The sequence below is a fragment of the Semicossyphus pulcher genome, unplaced genomic scaffold (assembly GCF_022749685.1).
Source record: "Semicossyphus pulcher isolate SPU_LCO1_2020_fin unplaced genomic scaffold, fSemPul1.0.p SCAF_4, whole genome shotgun sequence".
Classification (NCBI taxonomy): Eukaryota; Metazoa; Chordata; class Actinopteri; order Labriformes; family Labridae; genus Semicossyphus; species Semicossyphus pulcher.
This window is the reverse complement of record NW_027211715.1, coordinates 767,501-795,000: the sequence shown is the minus strand read 5'-3', so window position 1 is coordinate 795,000 and position 27,500 is coordinate 767,501. Positions and strand designations below refer to the sequence as shown.

Sequence of the window (27,500 nt, the reverse complement as noted above, 5' to 3'; positions counted from 1 at the left end):
CTATCTCCTCATACTCCTCCACCATGCTCGTACCAAACACCCTACACACACACACACACACACACACACACACACACACACACACACACACACACACACACACACACACACACACACACACACACACACACACACACACACACACACACAGACACACAGACACACACACACACACACACAGTTACACAATCAATGGCCCACAGGAAAAGAGGCGGGTTAATGTGCCCACACAAAAGAGGTGGCAGAATGTTGAAAACCTGCCTCTCAGATCAGGTGTTATCATCTCAGGTAACTTTAATAAGAGAAGCTATGTTGAGCTTGTTTAGCTCAACATGTTGAGGACAGTTTTACAGCCTCTTTAAACCCAACAGCAACACGTGCACCCTATGACCCGATCATCTGGGACACACATGCAGGAGACATGTGGATGTGAGTAAAACTTATAAACCAGGAAAGTGTTTCACTACAAACACCGCCTCAGTAAGATGTGCAGCTGATCATCTGCAGGCTGATTTGAGTCCATGCATGCTGAGCTTCAGTCCTCTTTGTAACCATGTTAAAGTGCTTCAGCCTGAAAGAACACGTTTTACTTAAAAACAGGTGGAACACACTTATTAGCAATGTGTGGAAATCTCAATGAGCAGTCTGGACTTTAGAGGAGGGAGAGAACGCCAGCATGGACGGACCTCCTGGATCTTTGGTTCAGTATTAACAAACTGAGACACTAGACTCTTCTTCAGGACTAAAACACATTCTTCAGTCTGGTTTGAAGAACAGTTTCATGTTCTTTAACAGTGTTTGTGAGAAGAGACGGCCTGAACGTTCAATGTTCTTTACAGGGCAACAACGGTCCTAAAAGAATGTCAGCATGAGTCGCAGGTTTGCAGCTATCAGCCAAATGCTCGAGTAGATTCCTTAAATGCAAGGTCCAAAGCACTTAACTGTGATGCTGATTGTGTCGCTAACTGAGGGCGTATGCAACACAAACAGCCGAACGTGTCCCTGTTTATATTAAAGGATAAATGATCTGGACCAACCTGCCTCATTTAACAACATACACTGTAATGTTTCTGCAGCTGGCTGGACAGAGACGGCCAGGGAGCTCTGAGTTTCTGTTCATCTGTTAGCTGCAGTTTATGTCTCCAGTCAACAAACACCTGAAGGTCACTATAAATCAGGTGTTTCCTGTTTAAAGAGGACAAACTCTTATTTAGCCCGAGTGTGTACATCCTCACACACAGGTACGTGGTTTGTTTACATGACGTAACAGAAGTACTAATGTAACAAAGCGCCTGATGCTCGCTTGCTGTTCTGGGGTCAAACATCTATAAGACTCACCTGTCCTTCACCTGAAACACTGACACAGTGTGTTAAAGATAACTAAGGTGTTTAAGATCTTTAAGACCAACCTGCATTCAGCTAATCAATGAGGATGTGGAGGTGTGAGGAGATACTCACCTGATGAGGCTGAGCGGACAGAAATGTTCTGATCCAAAGTGGGAGAGAAGCTCAACCTGCAGGGAAACAGACAGACTGTCAAACTGAACCTCACAACAGTGACAGTAATCAATGTATGTGTGCCCACTGCAAAAACCCACAACCCACCACACACGTGAGGAGAAATATGAGACATGCCAGGCGGTGATAATGTGCTCTGTGTGCATGTTCTACTTGTGTTTATACATCACATGCATTATAGATTACACTCTGGCAAAGCTCACCCATTACACACCATTACAGAGTGCATGATAACCTCTGACAGAGAGAGAAGAGTGCTAACCTTTATGTACTTGATGAACATCTGATGCGAGAGGAAGACAGCAGAACGACAGGTGGAGAGAGAGAGAGAGAGAAATAAAACAAGAGACAGAAATCAGTGAAGACTGATTCAAGCTACAAGCAGGTCAGGCATCATCATCTCACTACTGGGACACACAGTGCTAATAAACGCTGCTAGCTAACAAGGAGCTGGAAGGAAGCACAGGCCACACAGACAGACAGACAGGTAGACAAACAGAGCTACAGACAGACAGGCAGACAGACAGACAGGTATACAGACAGGTTTCAGCGGCTCAGATCAGACGGGTAACTTTTCACATAGAAATCAGTTTATGTAACAGAAAACACAATTCTTTTATAACGCAGCTCATGAGTCACAGCGAGCGCCCACATGTTAACGCCCACATGTTAACACCCACACTGACGTCATTATCTGAGTATTAGTTAACTGTTTAACGAGTCAGCACAGCGAGCAGCTCTGAGGGCAGCAGAGGAGGACAGAGACAGTTCAGGGAAGCAGATACTTAATATTATTATTGTTCAACACATGATTATAAACCGTGTCGACAGCTGAAACGGAGAGAGAACAGACACAGAATTTATATTATGAAGAACAGTTTCAGTCCGTTAGAACGGGGAGCACACTGAATAAAGACACGGCGTATATACGAGGCAGCGCAGCCTTATGGATCACACAGCATGATGTTCATTTAGTCACTGATGCTCCCATTTAGAGTCACACAGACCAGGAAGAGGGGAGGGGTTAGGGGCGGGGCTACCTGTGATTGACAAGAAGCGACCACAGTGACCTAATAAATGTTTAGCGTTTGTTGAACTTAAAGACACTCTGAAGATGTTTTTAGTTCGTTAAAATTAGATCCAGAATAATATCACAGTTCAAGCTTAAACTCAGCGTTTGCTGAACCCTCTCATCCAAATATGGTCACTTCTGGTTCCAAAATACAAGATGGCGACGGCAGGAAATGCCAAACTTCAGGCCTCAGTATAGTGGTCAACAAACCAATGGGTGATGTCACAGTGGCTAAAACACACACAGGCTACGATAAAAACACAACAGGGATATGTGAGCGACACTGGGGGGGGGTCTGTGGGTGTAACGCCGCTGCAGCTGGAGGCAGAGAAACTGGGAGCTGATGATCAGCTGACTCTGAAGCCTGGAGGAAATGGATTCTTATATATCACAGACACCATTTTCCTGTTGGCTCACCAGTTTCTGGCTCCTGCTCACACATGCCAAGGGCTGCAAGCGATGACTTTTTAAGCTTGATTAATCTGCCCATCATTAGCTCAGTTAATCGATTAGTTTGGTCTATAAAACAGCAGAAAATGTCGAGACGATGGCGTCTTCAAATATCTTATTCTGCCCACAACACAGAGATATTCAGTTACTGTCAGAGCGGAGGAAGAGAACCAGAGCCTGTTCACACTGAAGAAGCTCCAATCACAGTTTAACTGTTTCTGTTAAATCAATCCACCAGCTGTTTTATCCATCCTTCCATCCATTATCTACACCGCTTATCCTGTTCAGGGTCGCGGGGGGCTGGAGCCTATCCCAGCTGCCATTGGGCGAAGGGGGCGGGGTACACCCTGGACTGGTTGCCAGTCAATCACAGGGCCGACACACAGAGACAGACAACCTTTCACACTCCCACCCGCAATTTAGAGTCACCAACTAACCTTACAAGCATGTATGCATGCTTTGGACTGTGGGAGGAAGCCGGAGGGAACCGGTGACCTTCTAGCTGTGAGGCAACAGCGCTAACCACTGCACCACCGTGCAGCCCCAGCTGTTTTATCAATTAATCTAAGTATTAGGCAATTCATTTAATAGTTAACAACTAGTTTATAAACTGTTGCAACTCTACACCTGCGACTCTGTTCAGTGGTTATATAAAACATTTAAAGTGAAATCAGCAGGAGGAGGCGTGGGACACTTGAGCAGCAGGAAAACTATTTTACTCCTCCAACGCTGATGCTTGAATTTCCTGTCAGACTGGGACCAGCCCGAATCTGAAATCACCCCAAACCTCATGTGAGTCTGCCCTTTAGTTAACAAGTGAAACTCTGTTATAAACACACACACACACACACACACCCTCAGCCACCCTCACACAGTCACAGGGAGGAGCTACAGGCAGCGCTGACAGCAAGCTAACTCACTGTGGAGTCACAGGAGAGTCCCCTGAGCCCTAAATACAGCTGTGTCTGAACGTGTGTGTGGACAGTATGTTCATCATCTAAGGACTGTGATGTGCTGCTGAGGATGAATAACTGAACTGTTACTGTGCTTGAGATAAACATGAACTACTAAAGAAGGAAAAAGTACCTTCACATATTTAGCGTACAGCTGTTCGTCCAGGGGGAAGCTCTGGACGATGCGCTCATCTCGGGCGTGGAAGGTGCCGAGCTTCACCCACTTGTTGGTCGGATATCTGCAGAGAACAACAAAGAACAGTGAGATAGGTGTGTGTGTGTGTGTGTGTGTGTGTGTGTGCGTGTGTGTGTGCGTGCGTGTGTGTTTGAAACAGCGTTTGGCATGTTCTGGAAGGCTGGGTGTAAATGCCACTGTGTGAGTGGAGGTCTGTCCTTGCGTGCCAGAGGGGGGATTTTTGAGCTGTGGTGTGAGATGACGCTGGAAATAAATCATGATGAAATCCAGAACAAAGACAACAGCAGCTCTGAAGTCAGAGCGGATCGGACGGGAGGAGGAGGACGGTTTGAGGCAGTCCGGGTCCCGATGGGTTCATAATGAACGGTTTAATGATTCCCTAAAACAAGTGACTACTTCCATTAAAGATCTGCTCATGAAGCAACCACAGGCCATGAGGGTCACTTGTGTCATTACTTAATAACTGAATCTTTTAGGGATAGTTGTTGTACTTTATCACATCTTTACCACATCACAGACCCTCTCTTTAAACTGTATCTTATGAATCTCTTATTATCTGCTTCCTGTTTGTCTTTCTGTATTTTTGTGAAACACTTTGTTACCTTGTTAACAAAAGTTCTACATAAATAAAAAAGTATTAATATAATAATTACTGGTACAACAACTGGTGCCAGTCCGTGTGCTGCCATGTATATTAACGATTGATTGGTTGTCAAAATAGTCCGCGATTATTTTACTGTAAATCAATCCGGCGATTAGTCGAGTTGTTGAAGCCGTAGTTCTGGAGGCCAAATCCGCCCACATGCCTTCCAGAACATGTCAGTGTGTTTGTAGTACTGGTTGAATACTGAGGACCAAGGTGAGCGTACCTGTCGCTGATGGAAACTAAAAAGTCTTTGGGTGTTGATGAGAAGAGCTCAAAGTTAGCGATGTCCAGCTGCTTGACCTGAATCGGCTCACAGAGCTCGATCACAAACCTGAAGACGGAGAAACACAAGATTTACTAAAGATAAACTCGTACTGAACGTGCGTCTGAAATCTGACTCTGTGCGTGTCAGTGAACTCACCAGATCTTGTTGCTGCAGGGGTTCAGCATGTAAAGGTCCATGTTCTCCATGAGAATAGCTGAAGTGCTCTGAATGATACAGACAGAAGAACGAGAGTGAGTGACTCAGCGTCCAGCATCAGTGTTCACGTGTGTTTGCTTCTCCAGCAGCCAATGTACATCGTTTCTTTAGACGTAACAGGTGAAGTCTTAAGGTGCTGTGTGGAAAGATGCTATTATGCAAGTGAAAATGTTAGCGAGCAAGCTAATGTTAGTCCCTATTGTCTCCCTGATGTCAGTCACATTGCTGTTTCTTGGTGGACTTTGTTTTGTGGTTGTGCTGGTCGTTCATGGAAATAGGCAAAGTCCATCTGTAAGCTAGCGCTGGCTTAGGAGAGGTACAAACGTCACATTCTTTGGATTTTCCCAGAAAAACTGTCCTGTTCCTTTAAATCCGAGTCAGTCCCCAGACTCTTACAGACATCAAACAAAGCCTGGGAAGGTGTAAGTTCACAAACAGCAACAAAGTGTGATTAATACATTCACAAAGTCTTCGATTGCTCTTCCTTCGTGCAGGTTTCGTCAGTATGACAGCAGCAGCCTGAGCTGTGACTGTGTGTTTGTGTGTGGGCAAACAGAGGTGATGTGTGTCTGACCTTGGCCTCACTGTTGGCAGAGAGGATCTTGGCCCCGCACTCCACAGAGGCGTAGTTATTCTTAAAGTTTTTCTGGACCTTCTTCACGGGGTGGGAGCTGCCGGTGGTGGAGGTGTGGAGGGACTGACCTGCACAGAGAGAGGGTTGTTACGCTACAGGCGCTGAAAAAAGAGTGATGCCCAAGAGGAACAAGTTAGAGAGGTTACATAACACCAACACACAAACACACGCACGGCTGACCACTGCACACGATGGCATGCACAGAGAGGAAGAGAGAGAGGGAGGGAGATGCTGACAGAGATAGACAGGAATAGAACACGAGGAAGGAAGCTAAAGAGCAAAGGCAGAGGTACACAAAGCACGATGTATAGTGAGAAAGACAAAGAGGCAGAAAGATGAGATGTAGATTAAAGCCGACGAGTGAAGGCCTCCTTTGTCTGCAGAAGCAGAGCTGCTCCTGGGCCGGCGTCAGAGTCAGATTAATGTCCTCAGGCAGCGTTTGAGTTTCAAACATTGCTCAGCTGCGGATGTGGTGCCGCTCTGTTTGTGCACATGCATCTAAATCTAATTATTCATGCACTCACTTTTCTCCTTCTCCACCTCCATCACTTGTTTCTTCCACTCGTCGAAGGTCGGGATGTCTTCTTTGCTCGGCACTGAGGGGTCAGGCTCCCTACCGACAGCGCCGTCCTCCCCCTGAACACACAGACAGGTGTATCACACACAGACAGGTGTATCACACACACACACAGGTGTATCACACACACACAGGTGTATCACACACACACACACAGGTCAATAGATAGTAACAGCTGAACTGTATCTAACACCTAAACTACAACAACTCTTATGTTTATCTAGTGATCAATGTGAGCGCACTGTGAGTGCATCTAACATCACTGAATGTGACTGAAACGCTGGTTTGTACTGTGTCGGCTCTGATCCTCCACATGACTACCAGAGGCCTCTACACAGACTCTGTCCACAGTGATGGTAGTCAGCCATGAGTAGCCTCTGGCCACTGAAGCTCTGAGATGAGCTGAGCTGTGAATAATATTTTGATGGATTATATAAGCGCGCCCTTTTGGACCTCACACGACAGTCTGATCCGAATAAAATCCACAAACTTTGCAGCTTCTTATGCAAACAGACCAGCAGCTGCGACAGGAATCGTTAGCAGACAGACAGATTAGGAAGCAGACTTGGATCCAGAACAGCTAAATAATGTGTAAAAACACATTGCAGACACAAATCCCCTGATAATAAGTAAAGTCCCCCGGATACGCTCGTCTTTCATCATCCTCCAGCCATGAAAACAGAAAGTGAAAGCTCGCTGACTCAGCTTTCAGCACCTGAAACACACAGCTGCCCTTTGCTACAGCTGCTGTGAAAGCTGAATATTCATCACGTTAATTTAGTGAGGCTGTGTAGTGGACAGAGGGCTGACCAAGCAACAAACAGCACGCTCACAATAACAACATATTCAGAAGCATTTTATGATTAATAGATGGGAAATGTTTTCATGAGCAAAACTCTGACATGTGTTCATCACATTCAGTGAACGCAGCTCAGCTGAGATTTACGGTTCAATTACTTTTTGAAATCCATTCAGTTACTGCAAGGTGTGAGGGGTGTGCGTTTTAATGTGTATTATGTTACACTTTAATTAAATATCTGCCCTGATTGGAAATGTTCATGTTGTTTAAGTTGCAGATTTAAGGAATCACTTGTTCTCTGCTTTCTTAAATCTCTTTCCTGTTGTTTCCTTTTGTTTGCTCTTCTGATTGACTCTCAGTCGGTGTAAGTGAGGCTCCGCCCTCAGTGATCGCTCTCGTATGAATAAAGGCTGATTGATTGATATTTAATGCAGTCTGCAGCACGCAGACTCTCGCCTGTTTACAGGAGCACACTGAAGTGACAGAAACAGTTTGGAGGCTGAACTGGAGTAAGTGGAATACTCATGATCCATGTTCACAGCTTTGTTAGGATATCGTCTTTTCTGGAAATATTACATTATATTATTAAATATTACAGAAGAGAAAACAAACATGTTAACTGCACTTTCTTCATGCTTCCCTGGAAGCTGCGATGTTCACGTTTATGCCTGATAAGAGCCGAACAGTTTCCATCATGATACCTGCAGCACTGTGGAAACAGGGCTGTCACGGTAACAGCAATAAAGAAAACACTGAGCAGCTCATTTAAAGGAGGCCGTATGCAAAGTGCACAGAAAGGTCCCTGTGAAACAGACAAACGATTTGAGGGCTCGCCTGCTGCACAGATTGAGATGTTGCCGTGTTTCTCCGCTGAGTTTATAAAACTCTGATGCATGTGATCGAACCGGGAGCTGCTGACCTGCTGATCTCGGAGGGGTTCGGAGGTGTTGCCCTCCCGGTTGGAGTCAGTCAGCCCATCCTCCAGCTCCTGTCTCTGCTGCTGCTGCTGGTCCTGGTCTACATGACCTGGAGTGGACTGGACCTCTGCTTCAGCACCAGAGCTGAGGGTCTGGTCTGACTGCTGGTCCTTGATGCCGGCCTCATGCACTCTACAGCACAGACACGGGTGTGGAGAGAGGGGAGGGATCGGAGGGAGGAGAAGGATAAGAGGAGGGGAGAACAACAATAAGTATTCTGAAATGTTGAACACACGATGTAAAACATAAAAATATAGAATATAATAATATAATAAGTGCTGACAGTCGTTGGTTGTGAGCAGGCAGAACGATGGAGAAAGGAAATGAAAAATAAAAAAGCAGAGGTAAGCGGAGAGCAAGGCCAGCGGGCGACGGCTGAGCACAGCAGAGAGGTGCAGCTTGTGACTTCATTACCTGTCGCTGTGCTTTGATTGGCTGCTGGGGGGTCAGAGACTCACCTGAGGAGAGGGCTGCCAAAGGGAGAGTTTTCACAGGTTGCCAGTTCGGGGGGAATGACCCCGCACTGTGAATCAGAGTGCTCAGCAGAGACAAAGCTGTCTACTGGGAGTTCATCTGCTGCACTGGCAACCCGCACTGCACTGAGGGAAAGAAAGGACACGGCGTTTACCACACCTCCTTTACACTGGGGAGGGGAGGGAGAGAGAGGGAGGGCGGGAAGGGGACGAGGAAGAGGAGATAAAAGAAACAGAGTGTAGAGAGAGAGAGAGCAGGAAGGAGAGAGAGAGAGAGTAGAGAGAGATAAAGATGAACAAAAGGGATGGAGGTCTCTCGCTGGAGGGGCTGATGTGCATGTCGCAGAAAGTCCTGATGTCTTCCAAAAAGGAGATCAACGTGCAGACATGATGGATACGCTCCTCTTGGTTTGATCCAGGAAGTATCCAGACTGATCTTGATCCCAGTTCCAGGTGACGTCATCACAAAGTCCATGTGACCAAATGTCAGTTTACCAAAGCAGCTCCAGAGAACTTCACGACTCCGGCCGCCAAAGACTTTAACATGTCCAGGATGTGAAACTAAACATCCCCTGAGCTCCTCTCTCAGTTTGTCACCAACAGTGATTCAATCAAAAATCATAATCATTTAAATTAAAAACAACAAGAACTAAAGAGAACAAAAGTTAACCAACAGAAATACCAAAGGAAATGTGCATTGAGAACATTTACAGGTGTTTCAAACTGAAGCTGGTTTTAGCCGCCAGAAGAGGAACGTGATCAGACTCTCAGTTCAGCCTCTGAGGTTAAAACCAGCCTCTGAAGCCAGACGCTCTCTGGCTGAGGAAGTGAAGGTGAGCTTACCCTGTGTGGGTCGGGCCGGCACTCTGTGAGGTAGGTGTGTTTTCAGCTTCATCGGGGGACGGGGCTGAGCTTGAGTCCGGACCGGGGGGTGCAGCAGGAGCCTCACTGACGGTCTCTGCTGCTGCCGGGGCTTCTGTGGACTCTTGGATCTGTGCTGGAACTGGTTCTGGAGTGGTGGACACAGGGACGTCCTGGTCATGGTCCTGTTTGTCAGTCTGTAGGTCCACATCAGCCTGGAGGTCTGTGCGGGGGTCTGTGTGGGGTTCTGGCTCAGGAGCAGCAGGTTCAGGATCAGACTCCGGGTCAGGTTTGGTCTCCTTCACCTCAGCTTCTCCAGGTTTCACAGTCTGCTGAGAAAACACGAAACATAATAAAACCATCAGCAGCTAAAGAGAAGTGAGCAGCGCGTCTGACCACGGATATCCAGGTCTGAAATACTGCCCCAGAACACTCGGCGTGTCCAAGCGTTAGCGGCCAGAAACATGACTAGAGACCAGCTTTTCCCCTGTTGGTTATTTGAACTAATCAATGTTTTCAAGTTGAAATGCCCCGATCACAACTTGCTCTTCAGAACTGATATAATCACTTATGTTGCACCAATAACGATGGATTTAATCTGAGATCAGAGTTTAGCAGAACATGGTTTAAAATAGGTGATCTAAGCTCATGAAGTTTAATCAATATTAACATGCTTTTTAAACCAAATTAAAATTAATAAAATCTAATAGGATGCTCCTAAGGGCGGCACGGTGGTACAGTGGTTAGCGCTGTCGCCTCACAGCTAGAAGGTTCCTGGTTTGAATCCCGGCTCAGACGTAGTGGACCTTTCCGTGTGGAGTCTGCATGTTCTCCCCGTGCATGCGTGGGTTCCCTCAGGTCTCCGGCTTCCGGCAGTCCAAAGACATGCTCGTTAGGGTCACTGGTGACTCTGAATTGTCAGTATAAATGAAGGGGGGTCGCCATTGTGGTGCTTTCAATTCATTTACAAGATGTTAGCTGGTTTGACAGCGAGCTAATCTGTTCTTGGTGTCAGAAAACATTTTACTTTCCACCTGTAAGAAAACCTTGTTGGTGGAGTTACACTGGGGGAAAGCAGACATGTTTTACAGCTTCCAGTCTCCCAGTCCACCGACCGGCCTGCGCCTGTCCCTTAACTTTCTTTGAGGAACTTGATTATCTCGAGAGAGATTCAAGTCTTGATTTAAAGCTAGACTCGGTGCCACGTAGTTAAACCACGAGTATGCAGATTTAAAAAGCACTCAAACATCTGCACTGTGCTTGTTCTCCTCGTTATGCCAGTTGAGGTGGTTTGGAAATCTAAATAGAATGGTTTTTTTTCCATGGAGGTTTTTTCGGGCATTTCCAGCTGGGAGGAGACTCCGGGGTAGACCCAGAGCTCACTGTAGGGATGACATATCCCACCTGGCCTGGGAAGGCCTCGGGATCCCCCAGGACGAGCTGGAATACACCGCCTGGCCAAAACACAAAGTCACCACCTGGATTTAACTGAGCAAATAGGTAAGAGCCTTCTACTGGAAGATTACTGCAGTGATTAATATGTTTCAGCTAGTAACAAGTTCTTTAACCCTAACCAGGTTAGAAGACATATCCTGTGACTCTGTAGGTGAAACTGTTGTCCAGCATCCAGCAAAGAAAACAACCAAGGAGATGCTGAAACTGAAACTGGGTGAAGAACTGTCCAACGCATTATTAAACCTGGAGGATAGAGGCGAACCATCACCTTCAGGGAAGAAATGTGGTCGGATCACTTAGAAGTTCGGTGAAATCAAATCGTAAAAAATCAACCGTTGAACTCACGGCCATGTTTAACTGTGAAAGTCAGAGCATGTCCACACACACGAAGAGAAGTCGAGGGACTGAGACTAAACGGTTCAGCAGCCTTAAGGAAACCTCTCATCAGTGAGGCTCATCAGAAGAAAAGGCTTCAGTTTGCTCGGGAGCAGAGTGGACTCTGAGGCGATGGGAAAAGGTCATGTGGTCTGATGAGTCCAGATTGACCCTGTTCCAGAGTGATGGGCGCAGCAGGGTAAGAAGAGAGGCGGATGAAGTGACACATCCATCATGCCTCGTGCCTGCCGTACACGCCTGTGGGGGCAGTGTTATGATCTGGGGTTGCTTCAGTTGGTCAGTTGGTTCAGCAACGTCATGTGCCCAAACACTCGGCCGACCACCTGAATCACCGGGTTTTTCCATCAATGGATTTTTTCTTCCCTGATGGCACGAGCGTATTCCAAGATGACGATGCCACGACTCATCGGGCTCAGACTGAGAGTGGTTCAGGCAGCACACGGAGTGGCCACCACAGAGTCCAGACCTTCACCCCACGGAGCATCTGTGGGATGTGCTGGAGAAGACTTTACGCAGCGGCCCGACTCTCCCATCATCAATACAAGATGTTGGCGAAAAATCAATGCAACTCTGGACAGAAATAAATGTTGTGATGTTGCATGAGCTTATCAAAGCGATGCCACGGCGAACACGTGCTGTAATCAAAGCTAAAGGCGGTCCAACAAAATGAGTGTGACTTTTTTTTGGCCAGGCAGTGTATGTCACTACGGAGAGTGAGGTCTGGGCTAACCTGCTTAGCCTGCTGCCACCGAGACCCGACCCCCGATAAGTGGGGGAGGATGGATGGGTTCCCCGGTGGTAGTAAGTGTGTGTGGTGCGTGATGTTACCTGTTCTTGGTGAACGTTGTGTGCTGCCAGCTTCTCTAGTGCTGCTCTCTCTGTCTCCAGTCCCATATCGTATGATGTGTGTGTCGTCCATTCTTCCACCACCTACAGAAGAATCATATCGTCACACACTCCTCATCCTTCAGTAAACTTTAGGTGATGACACAGCAGTTACAACAAAAGCAACATCCTCACTGAGACGTCACATGTTCCTGTTCATGTTCCTCTGCAGGACATTATCTATGACCTGTGTCAATCTGTTAAAGAAAACATTTGTGTGTGTAAAGGTCAGATGCTCAAGGTCAAAAGATCTCGGCTTGTGAAGGCAGCCTTTTGTTTGTGGACAAAGACGTGTTACGAGTCCAGAGACAGACTGCCAGGCCTGTTGAGCTGCCTCAGCGTGCGCATTGGCTGCTGGACCTCAAACAATGAGTCCCCTTCTCCTGCACACACGCGCACACACACGCACACGCGCACACACACACACACACGCACACACGCACACACGCACACACGCACACACGCACACAGGCACACAGCAGAGGGTATCAAGTATTTAACCCAGACCAGCTCAAGCCGACTTTGGCTGATGGACTAATGATCAGAGAGAGAGAGAGAGAGAGAGAGAGAGAGAGAGAGAGAGAGAGATAGAGAGAGAGAGAGAGAGAGAGAGAGAGACAGAGAGAGAGAGAGAGTTAGACAGAGAGAGAGAGAGAGAGAGAGAGAGAGAGAGAGAGAGTTAGACAGAGAGAGAGAGAGAGACAGAGAGAGAGAGATAGAGAGAGACAGAGAGAGAGAGAGAGTTAGACAGAGAGAGAGAGAGAGAGAGAGAGAGAGAGAGAGTTAGACAGAGAGAGAGAGAGAGAGAGAGAGAGAGAGAGAGCCAGAGACAGAGACAGAGCCAGAGCCAGAGAGAGAGAGAGATACAGAGATAAAAAGATAGAGAGATAGAGAGAGAGATACAGAGATACAGAGAGAGAGAGAGAGAGAGAGAGATAGAGAGAGAGATACAGAGATACAGAGATACAGAGATATAGAGAGAGAGAGAGAGAGAGAGAGAGAGAGAGAGAGAGAGAGAGAGAGAGAGAGGTCTACATCCACTCATTTCTAAAGACAATAACAGGAGCACACAAGTCAATAAAACATCAGCTCAGGTCAGAGTCAGTACAGGTATGAGGTCAGTGCATGGACTGACGTACTGGCTCACTGTTGACCGTACACTGAGCCTGTGTCATACGCATGTAAAAGTCATTTGCCTCCTCCAGCTTCTTAAATGTCACATTTTCAGCTGCTTTGACAAAAGCAGCCCCTTCAGGACATCACTTAAGGCTCAGGGAAACTGTAATGAGCATTTTTTTACAGACTAAACAATTAATTGTAAAATAAAAAGCAGAAGAATAGTTAAAAAAAATAATCATGAGTCGCAGCCCTGCTAGCTACTGGAGCTAAAAGATGCTCCAAACGTAGACAGACAGCAGGTCACTGCTGGAGAGATTTCGGTGACGCGTTTAAGGTCAGGTGATTCTTTGTTTAATAAGAAACAGTAAGAGAACCGCTCGGCTGCTCTTTTGATTCTGCAGCTTGCTGTCGTGTGGGCCTCTCATCCTGCACTCTGCAGAGCCTGCTCTGTCTGATTGGAGCTTTAGGATTAGATTAGTCTGCAACATTATTCTGCCACTAATAAGAGCTGAGAGCTGGAAAAGCTTTGTTGACTGTGAACTTTGACCCCACAGGCTGGTCCTGACCTATATTACGTCCAGCTCTGTGACTCATTACAGAGAAGCCCATGTTCGTGACCACGTGTAACTGGGCTCGGGTCGGGTCTCTGATCACTGTCTCTCTCCTCCTGACACAGACTCACACGAACAGATAATCGGCTGTAAAAACACTGATATGTTCTTTTCTGTCTGAGTGGGAGCAACAAAGGATTATGTAACACCCTCCTCACCCTCAGGCTATAACTCAGGACCTCCCTGACCCTCACCACGTAGTATTTATAGCTCCACCTCCTCCAGGGGTCAGTGGGTCCCTAAAGTGCGCGACCGCACTCCCACCACGATCCTGTTAGAGTTCTGCTAACGCAAACATTTCACCATGAGCTCCATGAGTCTAATAATACGGCTCAACATCACACAAGGCCAGCGCATACACTGAGTATATATCCACCAGTCCATCCAGCAGTACATTTATTCATCCATCAGCGAATACAAACATCCATCCATGAGCCCATCTACCGATGGAGCCATCCAGGCTCCAGTCATTTATATCTTTATTTACCTGTTATTCAACACAATAGTTGTTTATGTGTTTATTAAAGCATCTCTTGGTGTGGTTTTGAAGCTTGACCCACCTTGTGCTGCGTGGAGTCCTGCTCCTGCTCCTGCTTCTGGCCGTCAGGGTTTGTGTCCCCGACCGACTGACCAGAGCCAGACGAGCTCTGCTCTGAACAATACACATGTTGACAGGGGTACCTGAAACACACACAGGGGAGCACGTGGTCAGTACAGAAGGACGTTACTCCGATCATCACACGGGAGGAGCACGTCATCGTTAAACCTCTTCGTTACTTGTTGCTTTTTCCACGTCATGGTTATATTAGAGGTTCACAGCACAATGCTCTGTTAGCAGTGGATGCCTTTGAGTGAGGAGAGGTGGTAATAAATCTCATCCTCCACACAAAGAGCTCCTCCTCTCCTTTACGGGGGGAGGACAACTGACACCAGATCTTTGTGCAGAGACAGGCCATGAAAACAGCAAGAGGAGGAGGCCGACCGTGCACGAGCTAACGCAGAGAGAGAGAGCCGTATAAGAGAGAGACGATAAAGTTAGCAAGACAAAGTGAACAATCATGTGTAAAAACAGTGTCAACTAAATCCCACTCTTGTTTCTGTGTGTTCCTGCGAGCTGCTCAAGGCAAACTGCCTTCTATAATCCAGCCTCCTCGCCCCCCCCCTCCTCTTTTAGCAGGGCATAAGATGCTGCTGCTCTCTTTCAGGCTCTCCGACTCACTTTAACACAGCTCATTGTACATGTGCACACCTAGGACCTGCTTTCCTGTCAATCAATAATGTTTAAGTGCTTGCCCATAATGCATCACTTCTCTACCTGCAGCAGCATGAAAAACAGACTAACCTGCATTATCTCTGTCGGACACGGGGGCTAACTTACAGCCTGTCAGTACAGGACTGCAGATTTTACATCCAGGGTAACGCTACTGTACGGTGCTAATGTTAATAATTCAGCGGACGATGTGGACAGAGCAGAGAGACAGCTGGTCCTCCATCAGTGACCTTATCAGCTGAAACCAGGTGAAAACCAGGCGAGTGTCGATGAGCTGACATGAGTCCAAACATGTTCCCTCTGGTGTGACGCTAACAGGGTTTTTCCATGACTCACACACATTCACTTCTCTGGACATTCAGTCGGTCAGTTAAAGAGCTAACAGGCTAACACTGATGGAGTTAGAGTGACAGGCAGCACACCTTCTCTCTAACTCAGTCAGACCAAAGTGGACACTCAATAAAAGACCTGATCAGAGTTCATGTAGATCAAAGACATGCTTATCAACAATCATTCACATACAGCATTTCTTATAAGGTAATTAGACTGACTTTTATTTTCTAAAAAACTACACTGTGATAAAACTCCACATGGCCATTGCCTGGCCGGGTATAATATTTAATTATTGATTTGTTACATTTTTCTAATGAAGTTTTTTGCTGGAATCTGGAAAAATGGAAAGAAATAATTGGGCCCAACCCCTGCAGTTAGCTTTGTTTGTGCTAAGCTAATCCCAAAATGTGAGAGCAGGACACGTGTCTCCAGACAAATGAACTAAACTGGAATTAAAAACAAAAAGTCAAAACTAAAGAAAAATAAAAACTAAAGAAAAAATAAAAACTATTATAACCTTGGTATTGTTTGGTGTTTTATTTTTGGTAATGCATTTTTTACTTATCTGGTGGGGAATGTTACTCCTGCAGACCAGCCTTTAAGCCTCTGGCACACCTGCATTCAGGCTCTTAAATATCCCTTAAAAGGCCTGTACACTGTAACCAGACATGTCATCCATGAGAGGGAGCACAAAGACTCGTCGTGTGATTCTGAAACTTCAGCGGTCAAATATCTCAGGACACATGGACAGTCATGTTAGCACCCTGTCAGCCCAGCTGTCAGGACCAGTGACCACACACACACACACACACACACACACACACACACACACCCATCTGTGTACGTCAGTGTCCTGTCACTCAGAGAGACGCTCCATCTGTGCTCTGTTCATTAACGTTAGAGCTCATGAAGGATGACAGGAGCGTCCAGGTGATGATGAAGTTTAAGTTGTAACTCCAGATATTGAAGCCTTCTGCTAAAGCTGACACTTTGTTTATATGAGTTTAGCTCCACCACTGAAAACACAACATGTCCTCTGGCAGCGTTACAGAGCAGCTGACTGACGCTCTACTATATTCACCTGATGTCCCTCCAGATTTTCACTACGTCTTCTTTCACTTGCTTATCAACTCAGTCACATTCCCTTTGTTAGTACGACACGCAGACACTCAGCAGATCAACATTAAACCAGCAGTTCAGCTGCCCTCCCCGAGTGTGATGTCAGAGAAAGGGGTGAAGTGATGCTGAATTGATCCGTCTCTTCTCTGGTGGATGTTTCTCTGTCTGAATGTTGAACAGGACACTCCCTCGTCCTACATTCTGAGAGCCAGCCGACCACATGACATGTGTCCTTGTTGTTTTGGATCCCTGCTGTTGATTGAATGCTCACATGATCCTGTATGCATTAACACCTGCACATACACTTTCCCCTAAAGGTCTGAGGAGCCGCGGCCGCAGTGAGGGAAACCTAAGAGCCGAGCAGTGAGGTAAAGATGCTCGGTGTAAACATGACCCACAGGCTAATATAGGCTCCAGGCTAAACTTAGCTTTCCATAGCTTCAAACTATGCTGTGTTGCGTGTCAAGTGTCTCCTGTGTGTCCGCTTAAACCCATGGATGTACAGGAAAGACATCTTTGACCGTTTCAGTAACAGACAGCAGTTAAAGCCAGGTCAGAACATCACAAGACATAATACATCTCTCACACAACACAGGTACCAGTTTGAACGGAGACAGACTTTCAAAGTACAAAGTCAATGCTGAAAAGCAGAATTCATCTGTGGTACGAAATGCAGAAATACGATCAAATAAACTGCAGCTTGTGATTTTTAAAATGTGATGTGGCCGTATTTCATTAATATTCTGATTCATTTTGCAGACCTCTGCAGCACGAGCTGCTAACAGGGATCATTGCTGGTGTGGATCCGTGAACACAAAGCTTCAGAACATCACTGCTGTGATGTGGTGTCGTCTGAAGGCTGTCTTGTGCATGTTCTCTGAACCCAACCAGAGCTGCTTCAGAGTCCAGCTCCAGATACGACCTCGGACCCTAAATGTTGTTGTGAGTAAATCTGACTCTTCCCAAACTGTTTGTTATCATCATCGAACTTTAAAAGCTTCAATAGAATAGATAAGAGAAGTGTAAACACACTGCTGACACACACACATTACAAACCTCCACGTCACAGAGTCAACAGTCCTGTTCAAACTTCCCTGATGATCGATGCAAATCTGACATCCGCAATGTGACTCACTGAACCAATGTTTAACCGGAGCTCGTCACGGCGCTGAGCAAATACAAGAATTCAAATAAAGACATTAAAACAAGTGGAGCCATTAAAAGGGGGCGGGGCATAATGTGATTCTTACCATTCCCGCACGGTTGAAAGAAATACGACAGTTCAGGGACAGACGCTGATATTACCTCTTTGATGGCCCACATGTACACATAATGAAAGGAGGGAGAAATGCATCTTAACTGTGACACTACAATGGATGAAAACAGCTCTGTAATCTAATCTCTATATTGCCTATTTGAATGAAAAGAAGGGTCCATATTCTCTCTCCGCCCCGTACATGCTCCCTGCCTAGTGTCAGTTATATCTATAATAAAATTACAAAACTATATTTGTTTTGAATTGTGAACAGCTTACGACACGCTGATAAATGTGAGGAGAAAAAAAGGTTTAAGAAGGGCAAATTTCAGACCTCCAATCTGACATGAAAACGTCATAACGTCAGGTCAAAGGGTAAGGGTCGGGTCAGCTGTTGTGATAGCAGAAGGTGATCGATGATACAGGTTCTTTAAGTCGAGAAGGAAAAAAAGCAGAACAAGAGGATGTGGTGTCCACATGATGAGTGCGTCTGCTACATGTGCTCAAACTTCAACGTCCGCCTCTGCCAACATCAGAGCACAGGACTCAGGACTCCGACAGGACGTTTTCACCATGGCTCATGTTGCACACACAACACCACCAGCAGCACTACCAACACTGCAAAACACTTTTAAATCCAAAAATCTAATCAAATAGTTACACCCCCAGCCACAGTCAAGTCCACAGATGCCTTACACAGGCAGGAATGTGCCCCCCCTCGGGGCCCCCGCCTCACTCAGCGTGCCCTCCATGAGTGAACAGAAAGACCTGAGTGTTGACATTCCTTCTGAAGATGGAAAAAAGGAAGCGGGGGAAAGACGGGGCAGATCTGTGCAGATCTGAGGGGGAGTTCTGTGACCTACTTTTCATTCACATGGTGACGTAACGGGGGAGGGGCAACAACTTTTGCCCCACAAAGGAGAGTAATCCAGAAACCAGTGAGAGAAGAGGAGCTCAAGTGTGCCATGTGCGCTACATAGCAGGAGTGGGTCAATGCTAAGCTAATGAAGGAAGAGCCTGAGGCAAGACTAACGAGTCAGCAGCCTGCACACTTCCTCATTCTCTCTCCATCCCGGCTTCCTGTCCCACTTCAGAGGCTCCAGGGAGATGAACCCAGAAGTGTTTCTGTTCCTCTCTGCGACAGACAGATCAATCACTCTGTAATATTCAAATAAGGGACTTTATCAGCTTGTTTGGCACCAGTTACAGAAACATGAGAGAGACAGAGCGGCTCTGATGGAGGCCGAGTCTCGCTCCAGGCTACATGAAGCTACGTGATAACAACCTGTTAAACAGCTTCTCATGCTGCATTACTGCCTTTCAATGCACAATAATACAGTTTAAAGCAGCAGAGCTTAAGTGCACACAGACACACTGTCCCGATATAAACTGTCCTCTGCAGGCTCCACACAGTCAAATCCCCGGGCCCAGATATTTCCTGTTGGCTTTAGGACCATTCAGAACCAGGAGACGAGGTGTAACTCAGCTGGACTGGACTGTACCAACTGACTGAGCAGACAAAAAGCAGAGACAACAGTCTGAGGACGGACTTATCTGCCTGCACAGAGTCCATTATTATAACCGGCTGCGTGGCACCCACACTGAGCTGGGATCAGGATGTCTACAGTCCTGCTCTCTCTACCGTCACGTATCACTGAGTTGTCCTTCTTCTCTTTCGCTCTTAACTGATTGTTCTGGATCAGGAGAGCCTCACACACACTCATCCGTCTCATAGCATGACACAGCAACACACAAAGTATTAACCTGGTCCAGGTCCAGCACAGATTAGCTGCTGCCTCTCTCTGCTGGCCTAAATCTGAGCACAGCTTGTCTGCTAACAATATTATCTCACACACTTAGCCTTTAGCTAACTGACAGCACGAGGTGAACACCAAGTCCTCACCCTCCTTCATCGTCTCAAACTCTGTCACTGTGTCGACCAAACAGAGAAGACAGAAGACTAAAAGGTTTCTTTGGGCCACTGTTGTCCTTATTCCACGACATGTTTCAGAGGAGACTGTAAGTGACAATGATGCAGATGATGAAATAAAAAGCTACAGCACGCAACCAATCCGAAACATTCAGTGCTGCAAGTCTCGCTCCCAAAGTTCCTGTACAACCTACACCTGAGCGGTTGATTTAACGCCACACTATCCTGTTTCCAGTCTTAAACAGTCTTTAGGAAGGACGGCTGTCAGGACACCAGAATCTAAACTTTGATACGACACTAGTAAAAAAACACGCCGTACTCGATACCTGTTTAGAAACCACAGCAACAAAAACAAGAACTTTCAGGTACCAAAGTTAGTTGATGTTTTTGTGTCAGAGTTTTCCTGCACACGGTGCTGCTCCAGATAAAGTCACAGACACAGACCAGCTCATTGCCTTACTGTTCACAGTAATGAAAGGCTTAATGAGCACGATTCATTTACATTAACGCCGCTCACTTTCTTTACTTCCTGTCTACGTCACTCAACCACAGCTGCTCTCTCTCTCTCTCTCTCTCTTCAGCTCTTGCTCCAAACAAATGCTTGCTTCCCATTGGACGCCAGGTCTAGGCTACTATCAAAGCTGATGTTTCACATTTTAGGGTCACGTGATAGGGGCGTGACCAATCAGGGGAGGACACCTCATGACCTAGTTAGCTAGAGAACATGTGTCTGCATCATCTCTAACAAAAGGCTCCGTTTCTGCTCTTAGTGAAGTGAAACAGGGTCAGCAGCGTTTCCACAGGATCTGTTTGGCGTCTCTAAAACGCTGCTGATGAAAGTGAACTGGTTCGGACGTAGCGTAAGACCCTGCTCCCTACGATAAACGGTTCCTGCTCCCTTGGTAAAGTTCCTGCAGTAGAGAACACATGAAGTCACTGCTTGTTCCTGTTATGATGGTCTTCTTCATTATGCTTTAACAGGGATGTGTTACCAGAGGAGTGTGTCCGTCCTGAGGCAGAGAGGAGAGTCTTGTGATGTTTGTCTCTAAAGTTCAAGACTGATGGAGAGGTCATCTAAGTTCTCTTACACACACACACACACACACACACACTCACACACTCACACACTCACACACTCACACACTCACACACTCACACACACACTCACACACTCACACACACACATACAATATAAGGGCAAATAAATCCAGCTGTTTCCTCACAGAGCATCCCAATATATAAATCCTTCAGGCAGGCAGAAGATCCAGGTGCACCGTTCTGTTCATCTCCACACAGCTGACACAGTCAGAGAGGAGGACGGGGGGGCAAAGAGCTGAGGAGAGAGAATCCAGGAGGCACATGGGCAGAGGAGGATTATGGGGCAGGGAGACGTGCCAGGGATCGCCAGTAAAAAGTAGGCCAGACAGACAAAAACTTGGCGTCACTGTTTGGATAAAAGGGGGCGGGGCCTGCAGCCGGAGAGGACAGAGTGTGTTTGCGTGTTCAGGTTGTATTTGTGTTCCAGTTTCTCTGCACATCAGGAATAATGTGGAGCAGCAGCGTTTCCTAAAGCCTGCTGATCCTCCATAATCCTCTGCACTGGTGCATCCTGGGGCAGCCCGGACACAGTGGCTGAACTGGGGAACAGCTCACACACACACACACACACACACACACACACAGATCTGACCCGTACCTAACTTACATCTTTACACACACACACTGAGTTCAGCTCAGGTACCAAACAGGCACATTACTGACTGGATGCAAGAAGGGTTTTTATTGCAAAGGAAATAAGTAAACAGAGCCCCTCCCCCTCTGTCCCTGATGTCTTACATTCCTGCACTCACAGAGAAACTGTGGCTCTGTGCTTTCTCCCTGTAAAGTCCTGCAGCCGGACAATATCAAAAAATCAGCACTGTCAGTAAAGTTCAGGTGCTGTGCTCTCTGCTGCACACCTGATCACAGTCCAAAGTTCTGGACTCCACTTTGGACCGGGCAGAAAATATCTGAACAGACGAATCTGCAATATGTCGTTCATTCTTGTATTGTCATTTAAATATTGTTAGTAGGGCTGCAGGTGACTGTTTTCATTATTGATCTTCAGATTACTTTCACGATTAGTCGTTTATTGCTTCGTCTAAAAGTCTTAATGAAAGAGCGAAAATGCTCAAAACAACACGAGAGCCCAAAGTGACGTCTTCAAATGTTTGTTTAGTCCAACCAACAGCTACAACCCCACGACTCTTTATTGACTGACCAAGTCAACACAGAGAAGCAGACAGGCCTCACACTTCAGAGGCTGGAACCAACAAAGGTTTTTAACTGACATACTGACCAAACATCCAAATAGTTTGAAACTGATTTCCTTTCTGCTGAATTGGCTCTTGGCAGCTCTAATTCTTCGGCTCAGTTCGTTGCTGTTGGAAGCTGTTTGCTAACAAAGCTAGATGCAGAGCTCAGTGGGCCAGAGGAGCAGCAGACAGGTTTTGAGCGAGTCGACCGACAGAAGGATTTGATGATGGATGTTCATGTTTGTCACCCTGCAGCTGCAGACACACAAGCCCTACATGTACTACCTCTGCTGCACTCCTACACCGGTCACTGCATGCACGAGGATAAGTGGTGAACAGGGTTTGAGCAGCGGCTCATTCCACTAAGTGCTCTAATGGTTTGTGCTGACTTGCTGTATTGGAGGAAAGGAGGCGTACCCCATTTAGTTTATCCCCTCCAAAGACCGAGCCTCTTTCTGGCACCAGAATCTGGGTCTGTAATTATGTCAGGAGGAAATCTGTCCTAACTGACCCAAAACTCTCAGAATGAAGCTTTTTTTTTGCTCCAATTCTTCAAGACTTTTTGTCCTAGGAGTAAAAGCATCTTCTGCTCTCAATCTTCTCCAGAATGTAGAGAAGCTGCAGAGATGTCCTCGGGCAGCAGACAACATGAATCAAAGAACTCTCGTACGTCTGTGTCCAGGATGCAGCAGCTTTACCTGCAGATCTACGTCTGATGGAAATCTGAAGGTCAAAGAAGCTAAAAGCTGCAGGTCTGTTGTAGTTAGAAAGATATCACTGATTGTTAATGCACAGGAGCAGAGGAGCCAGAGGATCCAGATGTGATGCTGCTGCTCTTTAAGAGAGAACACTGCATCAGATCATTGCTGCTTCTATGATGGTAATTACAGTCTGAAATAACTGCAGGTGACAGTGAACAACAGGTGAATCCGTCACCTGCGTTTGGAAGACGTAGTTAATAAAGCTCTGCTCCGCTGCTGCTCCGCTGCTGCTCCGCTGCTGCTCCGCTGCTGCTCCGCTGCTGCTCCGCTGCCTGAAGTCATGGTGTCGTTAAACAGAACTCGGTCGGTGACTTTCTTTCTTGTTATTCTTCAGTGTCAAACTAACTGTGTGACAGGAGCTCCTGCACGGTGGATTTCTTCATTCCTTCTTAGTTAAGGAAGATAATTGTCTAACACAATAAAAGGTCACATACTCTTATAAACCACAGCAGTTCAAGCTGCTCTGTGCAAAGCCTGTTTGTCGATCCTTTAAAGACTGTTTCTCTGTGACGCACAGAAATGATGAAGATCTACACAGAAGCTTTTCTCTACGATGCGGTTCGAGTAAACGGACACACCTGTGGAAGCTAGCAGGTAGCACTGAGTGGGCACAGTCACCTCCTGTAGGGTTCTTATGTTCACCTTACCTTCCTGCAGCACGCTCACATCAGGAAGACTTCAACACCAACCACAACAAATGTGATACAGTCATTCATCAGCCCTGAATAAAATCCACTTCAGGACGTGATTTCATCTTCGCTTCTCCAAAACAGCTACACAGCACCGTGCAGGTGTCATGGCTGCCACTGGCAACTACTAGCCCCCTTTACACTGCGGTTCTGCCTCAGCACCGTAATGAAGCCTTTGCCATTTTACATTGGACCACGCAACGCCGGCGTAAAGCCGCCCCAGTGTTGCTTGGGGTGTAAACAAACAGCGATTCACATACACACACACACACACGGCGCTGTTCCGCCCTGCCGGCTCCGCTGTTCACACAGATACGTCTAAAGTGTCTTTGGTAAGGAACAGGGGTTCAGGATCCTGCTGCAGAAAATCCAGTCAGATAAGGTCGAGGTTGATGTCATTAAAACCTTTTACCCTCAAAGCGCCTCCTGCGGTCAGACGACAGCGTAAAGAAATCAGCCACGACAAGAGAGGTGAAGATGAAATGATGTCGGGTCAGTTATCTCGTTAGCTAAAACAACAGAGCTGTGCTAGCAGAGAACGTTTGTTGGAGCGACACTGAGCACAGTTTCAGGTTGAAAAACAGTTCGCTGTACATTACCATGGTATAGAGATGAAGATATATAGGTAGACAACAAAGCATGAAAAAACAGGGTCACTAAATCCATCAGAAATGTTGATATATGGTAAGAACTATATTCTGAGGGATAATTAGCATATACAGATGCCAAGCTTATATTTAACATGTAATCTAATTCTGGTTTAAAGACGACAGAGACACAGGGTGGTGCACACTGAGAGGGCGCGGTGCAGCATCAGTCCCATCAGACGGGATCACAGAGGCTTGGGAACGCAGCATCAGGAGGAGCGGCTCCGGACAATGGGACTGTAGGATGCAGCCATGTGACATAATGTAATTTGATAGGAAAAGCCACTTAGCTGGTGTGGGTTAGCATGGGTGGGAGCGGACTCAACAATACATGTGCATTCTTGGAGAGTATGTTTGCCTGAGCAGACACAGCAGGAGAACATAAACTCATCAAACATTCACCTGAGGAGGACGCGGCGTGCTAACACGTGCTGCAGCCTGGTCAAACATTTACATCTCACGGATACACTCCGACACCAACGAGCGAGGACACAGCGAGCTTTAGCTTCATAAACATGTGATATTAGCAGCAATTATTCTCACACAGAGGAATCTGCATATCGAGCAAACCTGAAACAATGAGCCCGCTGTGTGCGGCTCTGATGTTTGTTACACGTCTCATTATTCCGGCCGGAGAAATGAAATGAAGGGATTTTGTTCCAGGAGACGGTTTAAGGAAAGCAGATTGGATGGCATCGGATTGTCTTTGTACGCAAGCTGAAGCAAAACATGCCCTCATTAGGTTTAGTACACAATGTTCTTTAGTAGCCCTCTACGTGTGAGTGTGTGTGGGGGTGGGGGGTGGTGGGAGGGGGGTACGACATCTCTCTGTACATTGCCCTCAACGTGTAGTTAACAGGAACGTATGCACACAAACACATCGACCTAAACCGTGAACAAAGAGAAGGAGAGGACAAGACCCCCACACGCAGTCTGAGCATGACTGCTGCAAAAAGTGAGGAGTGAAGAGCAGCGAGCAGAGAGGGGGAGGGGAGGAGGAGAAAAATAGTGCCTTTCTGGAAAACAGTACGGTTCGTAGTAGGGCTGGAAAACTCAAAACCATGATTCAGAGTAAAAACTGTCCAACAGTGAGAGGATCAAGTGTCCAGCTGTCAGGACTGTCTGCAGACGAATAACTGACCATGAGATGAAACATTTAACGCCTTTAATTGTGACTTTTCAGGAACAATGAACAATCCTGGAAGCTCGCTCACTAAATTACTCAAATATATTTAATGTAAAGCCACAAAGCAAAGTTCAAAGTTAATGCAATGTCCCATCAATCATCTCTGTCTGTCGACCAGTCCCTCTTCTCACACACTGTATCACTACGTTACAGTTCTGACGCAGGTCTCCACCTTTAACTATCTCCACCCTCAGAGCCCTTTTCACTAACACAGTAAACACAAGTATTTCCATTCTAACCACCGGCTCAGCCTCGGGCTACTGGCCTGCGTTCAACTCTCACAGCGGGCCTACTTTTTCCAAGAAACAATGAGCAACAGGATCCTGCAAAGAAGTTCCTGCTGCTGCAAAGTAAAGAGTCAAGAGAACGACACACGGCTCAAAGCTCGCCTACCATTCACGTCATGACCGTCTGACATTAAATAAAACTACGAGGACGTAACACAAGTTCAGTTGCATAACGTCTTTGCACAATTATCCACATTTTCTAGGGATGGGCGATTAAATGATGTCGATAACGGTGAGAAACTCTGGACACGTCTTAATCGATGTGCAAATAAAACATGAATGTGACCACAGCCGTCAGCCTGCAGTATTTAGCTTCTATACTGAACATTTAAACATTTACAGCGACAACGGTCAGGTCATGTCTCGTCACCTGGTTGGGTCATTTGATTTCCGAGGTTTGGGCGTTCACAGAGAAATAAAAGAAGCTAAATCCAGCAGCAGCAGCTGGGCTCACAGCCCTGAGAGGCCGACAGAGAGGATCGAAGAAATGATGAACATGACACTGTTTTATTTTGTGTTTTTTCTGGTTTTAATCAAAGAGTCTGTTTGTTTTTAAGAGGAGGAGGGCTCTGGGGATGACTCGGCTTGTGTGTAGTGTAAAAGATGACACTGTATAAAGACTGTAATGCATGTCAGGCGTCCATCATGTAGATTCTCCTCACGCCGTATCAAGTATTATATTATGATAATCAATTTTGATCAATACTGAGGAAATTGCGGTTATTTTTCCGTCATAACCGTCTTTATCCAAGCTTCATTCACAAAACTGTGGTGCTAAATCACCTGAAACTCCTGCAGACCAGCGGAGTTCAAAGACAGACAAAGTAGATCATCAATTATTGGGTTTACTGCAGCTGTACTGTCTGTCCGTGTACACTGAGGTGTAACGGGATGATGATTATCACACACTTTATCGTTATCTGGTCTGAGATCGTTTCGATCGGCCTGACCCGCTCACTCTGACCTGAGACTTTGTGTGTGGACTCGTTTCACCTCAGGTGTCGGCTCTCTGCGACCTCTTCACTTTACTTATGTTTCAGAAGGGAGGCAGTGTGAAGCGTTAACCTGCGGAGAGCCCTGCAGCAGGGAGGCAGGAGGGCGGACAGGACAGAGCGCAGCTCAGCGAGCAGCTCAGCGAGCAGCTCAGCAGACTCCATGGTCAGTGGGCAGGAACAACAGTGAGCTCTTAGTGCCAGTCCGGCTCTGTGTCCTCACATCAAACCAGAGCTGCCAGTCTGCAGCGCTAAACTCTGCCTGCTACACCAACACAAAGATGGACCCTCAGTTAGGCTCAGAGAACAGGATTTATAAGGTGCAATAAAGTCAGACAAAGGAAGTCGTCTTATCTGCAGGACTTCATTACAGCCTTCATATACGTTTAACGGCCTGCAGATCATTGTTAGAAACAACTTAAGTCTGATTTAGATATGCACTTTGATTATCATCATTATTATCATCATTATTATCATTATTATCATCATTATTATCATCATTATTATCATCATTCAGATAAGACGATTTAGCTCATTAAAAAACCTCTGTAGTTTTGTAGTTAAAAAAAGTTTTTTCTGTCAATCAAAAACAAAGAAACTCTGGAAACACAGAATGTTTTTGGACATTGACCTC

At 46.4% G+C, this 27,500-nt stretch overlaps 1 protein-coding gene across 1 annotated transcript in view; it reads right to left on the bottom strand.

Moving 5' to 3' along the window:
• suco (SUN domain containing ossification factor) overlaps window positions 1–27,500 on the bottom strand; it is a 47,998-nt gene that overhangs the window by 13,568 nt on the left and 6,930 nt on the right. Inside the window, 13 exon segments of the mRNA XM_069679519.1 lie at window positions 1–41; window positions 1,459–1,514; window positions 1,781–1,801; window positions 4,127–4,232; window positions 5,059–5,166; window positions 5,257–5,324; window positions 5,891–6,018; window positions 6,475–6,586; window positions 8,246–8,435; window positions 8,762–8,902; window positions 9,620–9,969; window positions 12,317–12,418; window positions 14,664–14,784. The exon segment at window positions 1–41 is cut by the window's left edge and continues 51 nt beyond it. Coding sequence (XP_069535620.1) covers window positions 1–41; window positions 1,459–1,514; window positions 1,781–1,801; window positions 4,127–4,232; window positions 5,059–5,166; window positions 5,257–5,324; window positions 5,891–6,018; window positions 6,475–6,586; window positions 8,246–8,435; window positions 8,762–8,902; window positions 9,620–9,969; window positions 12,317–12,418; window positions 14,664–14,784 — 1,544 coding nt within the window.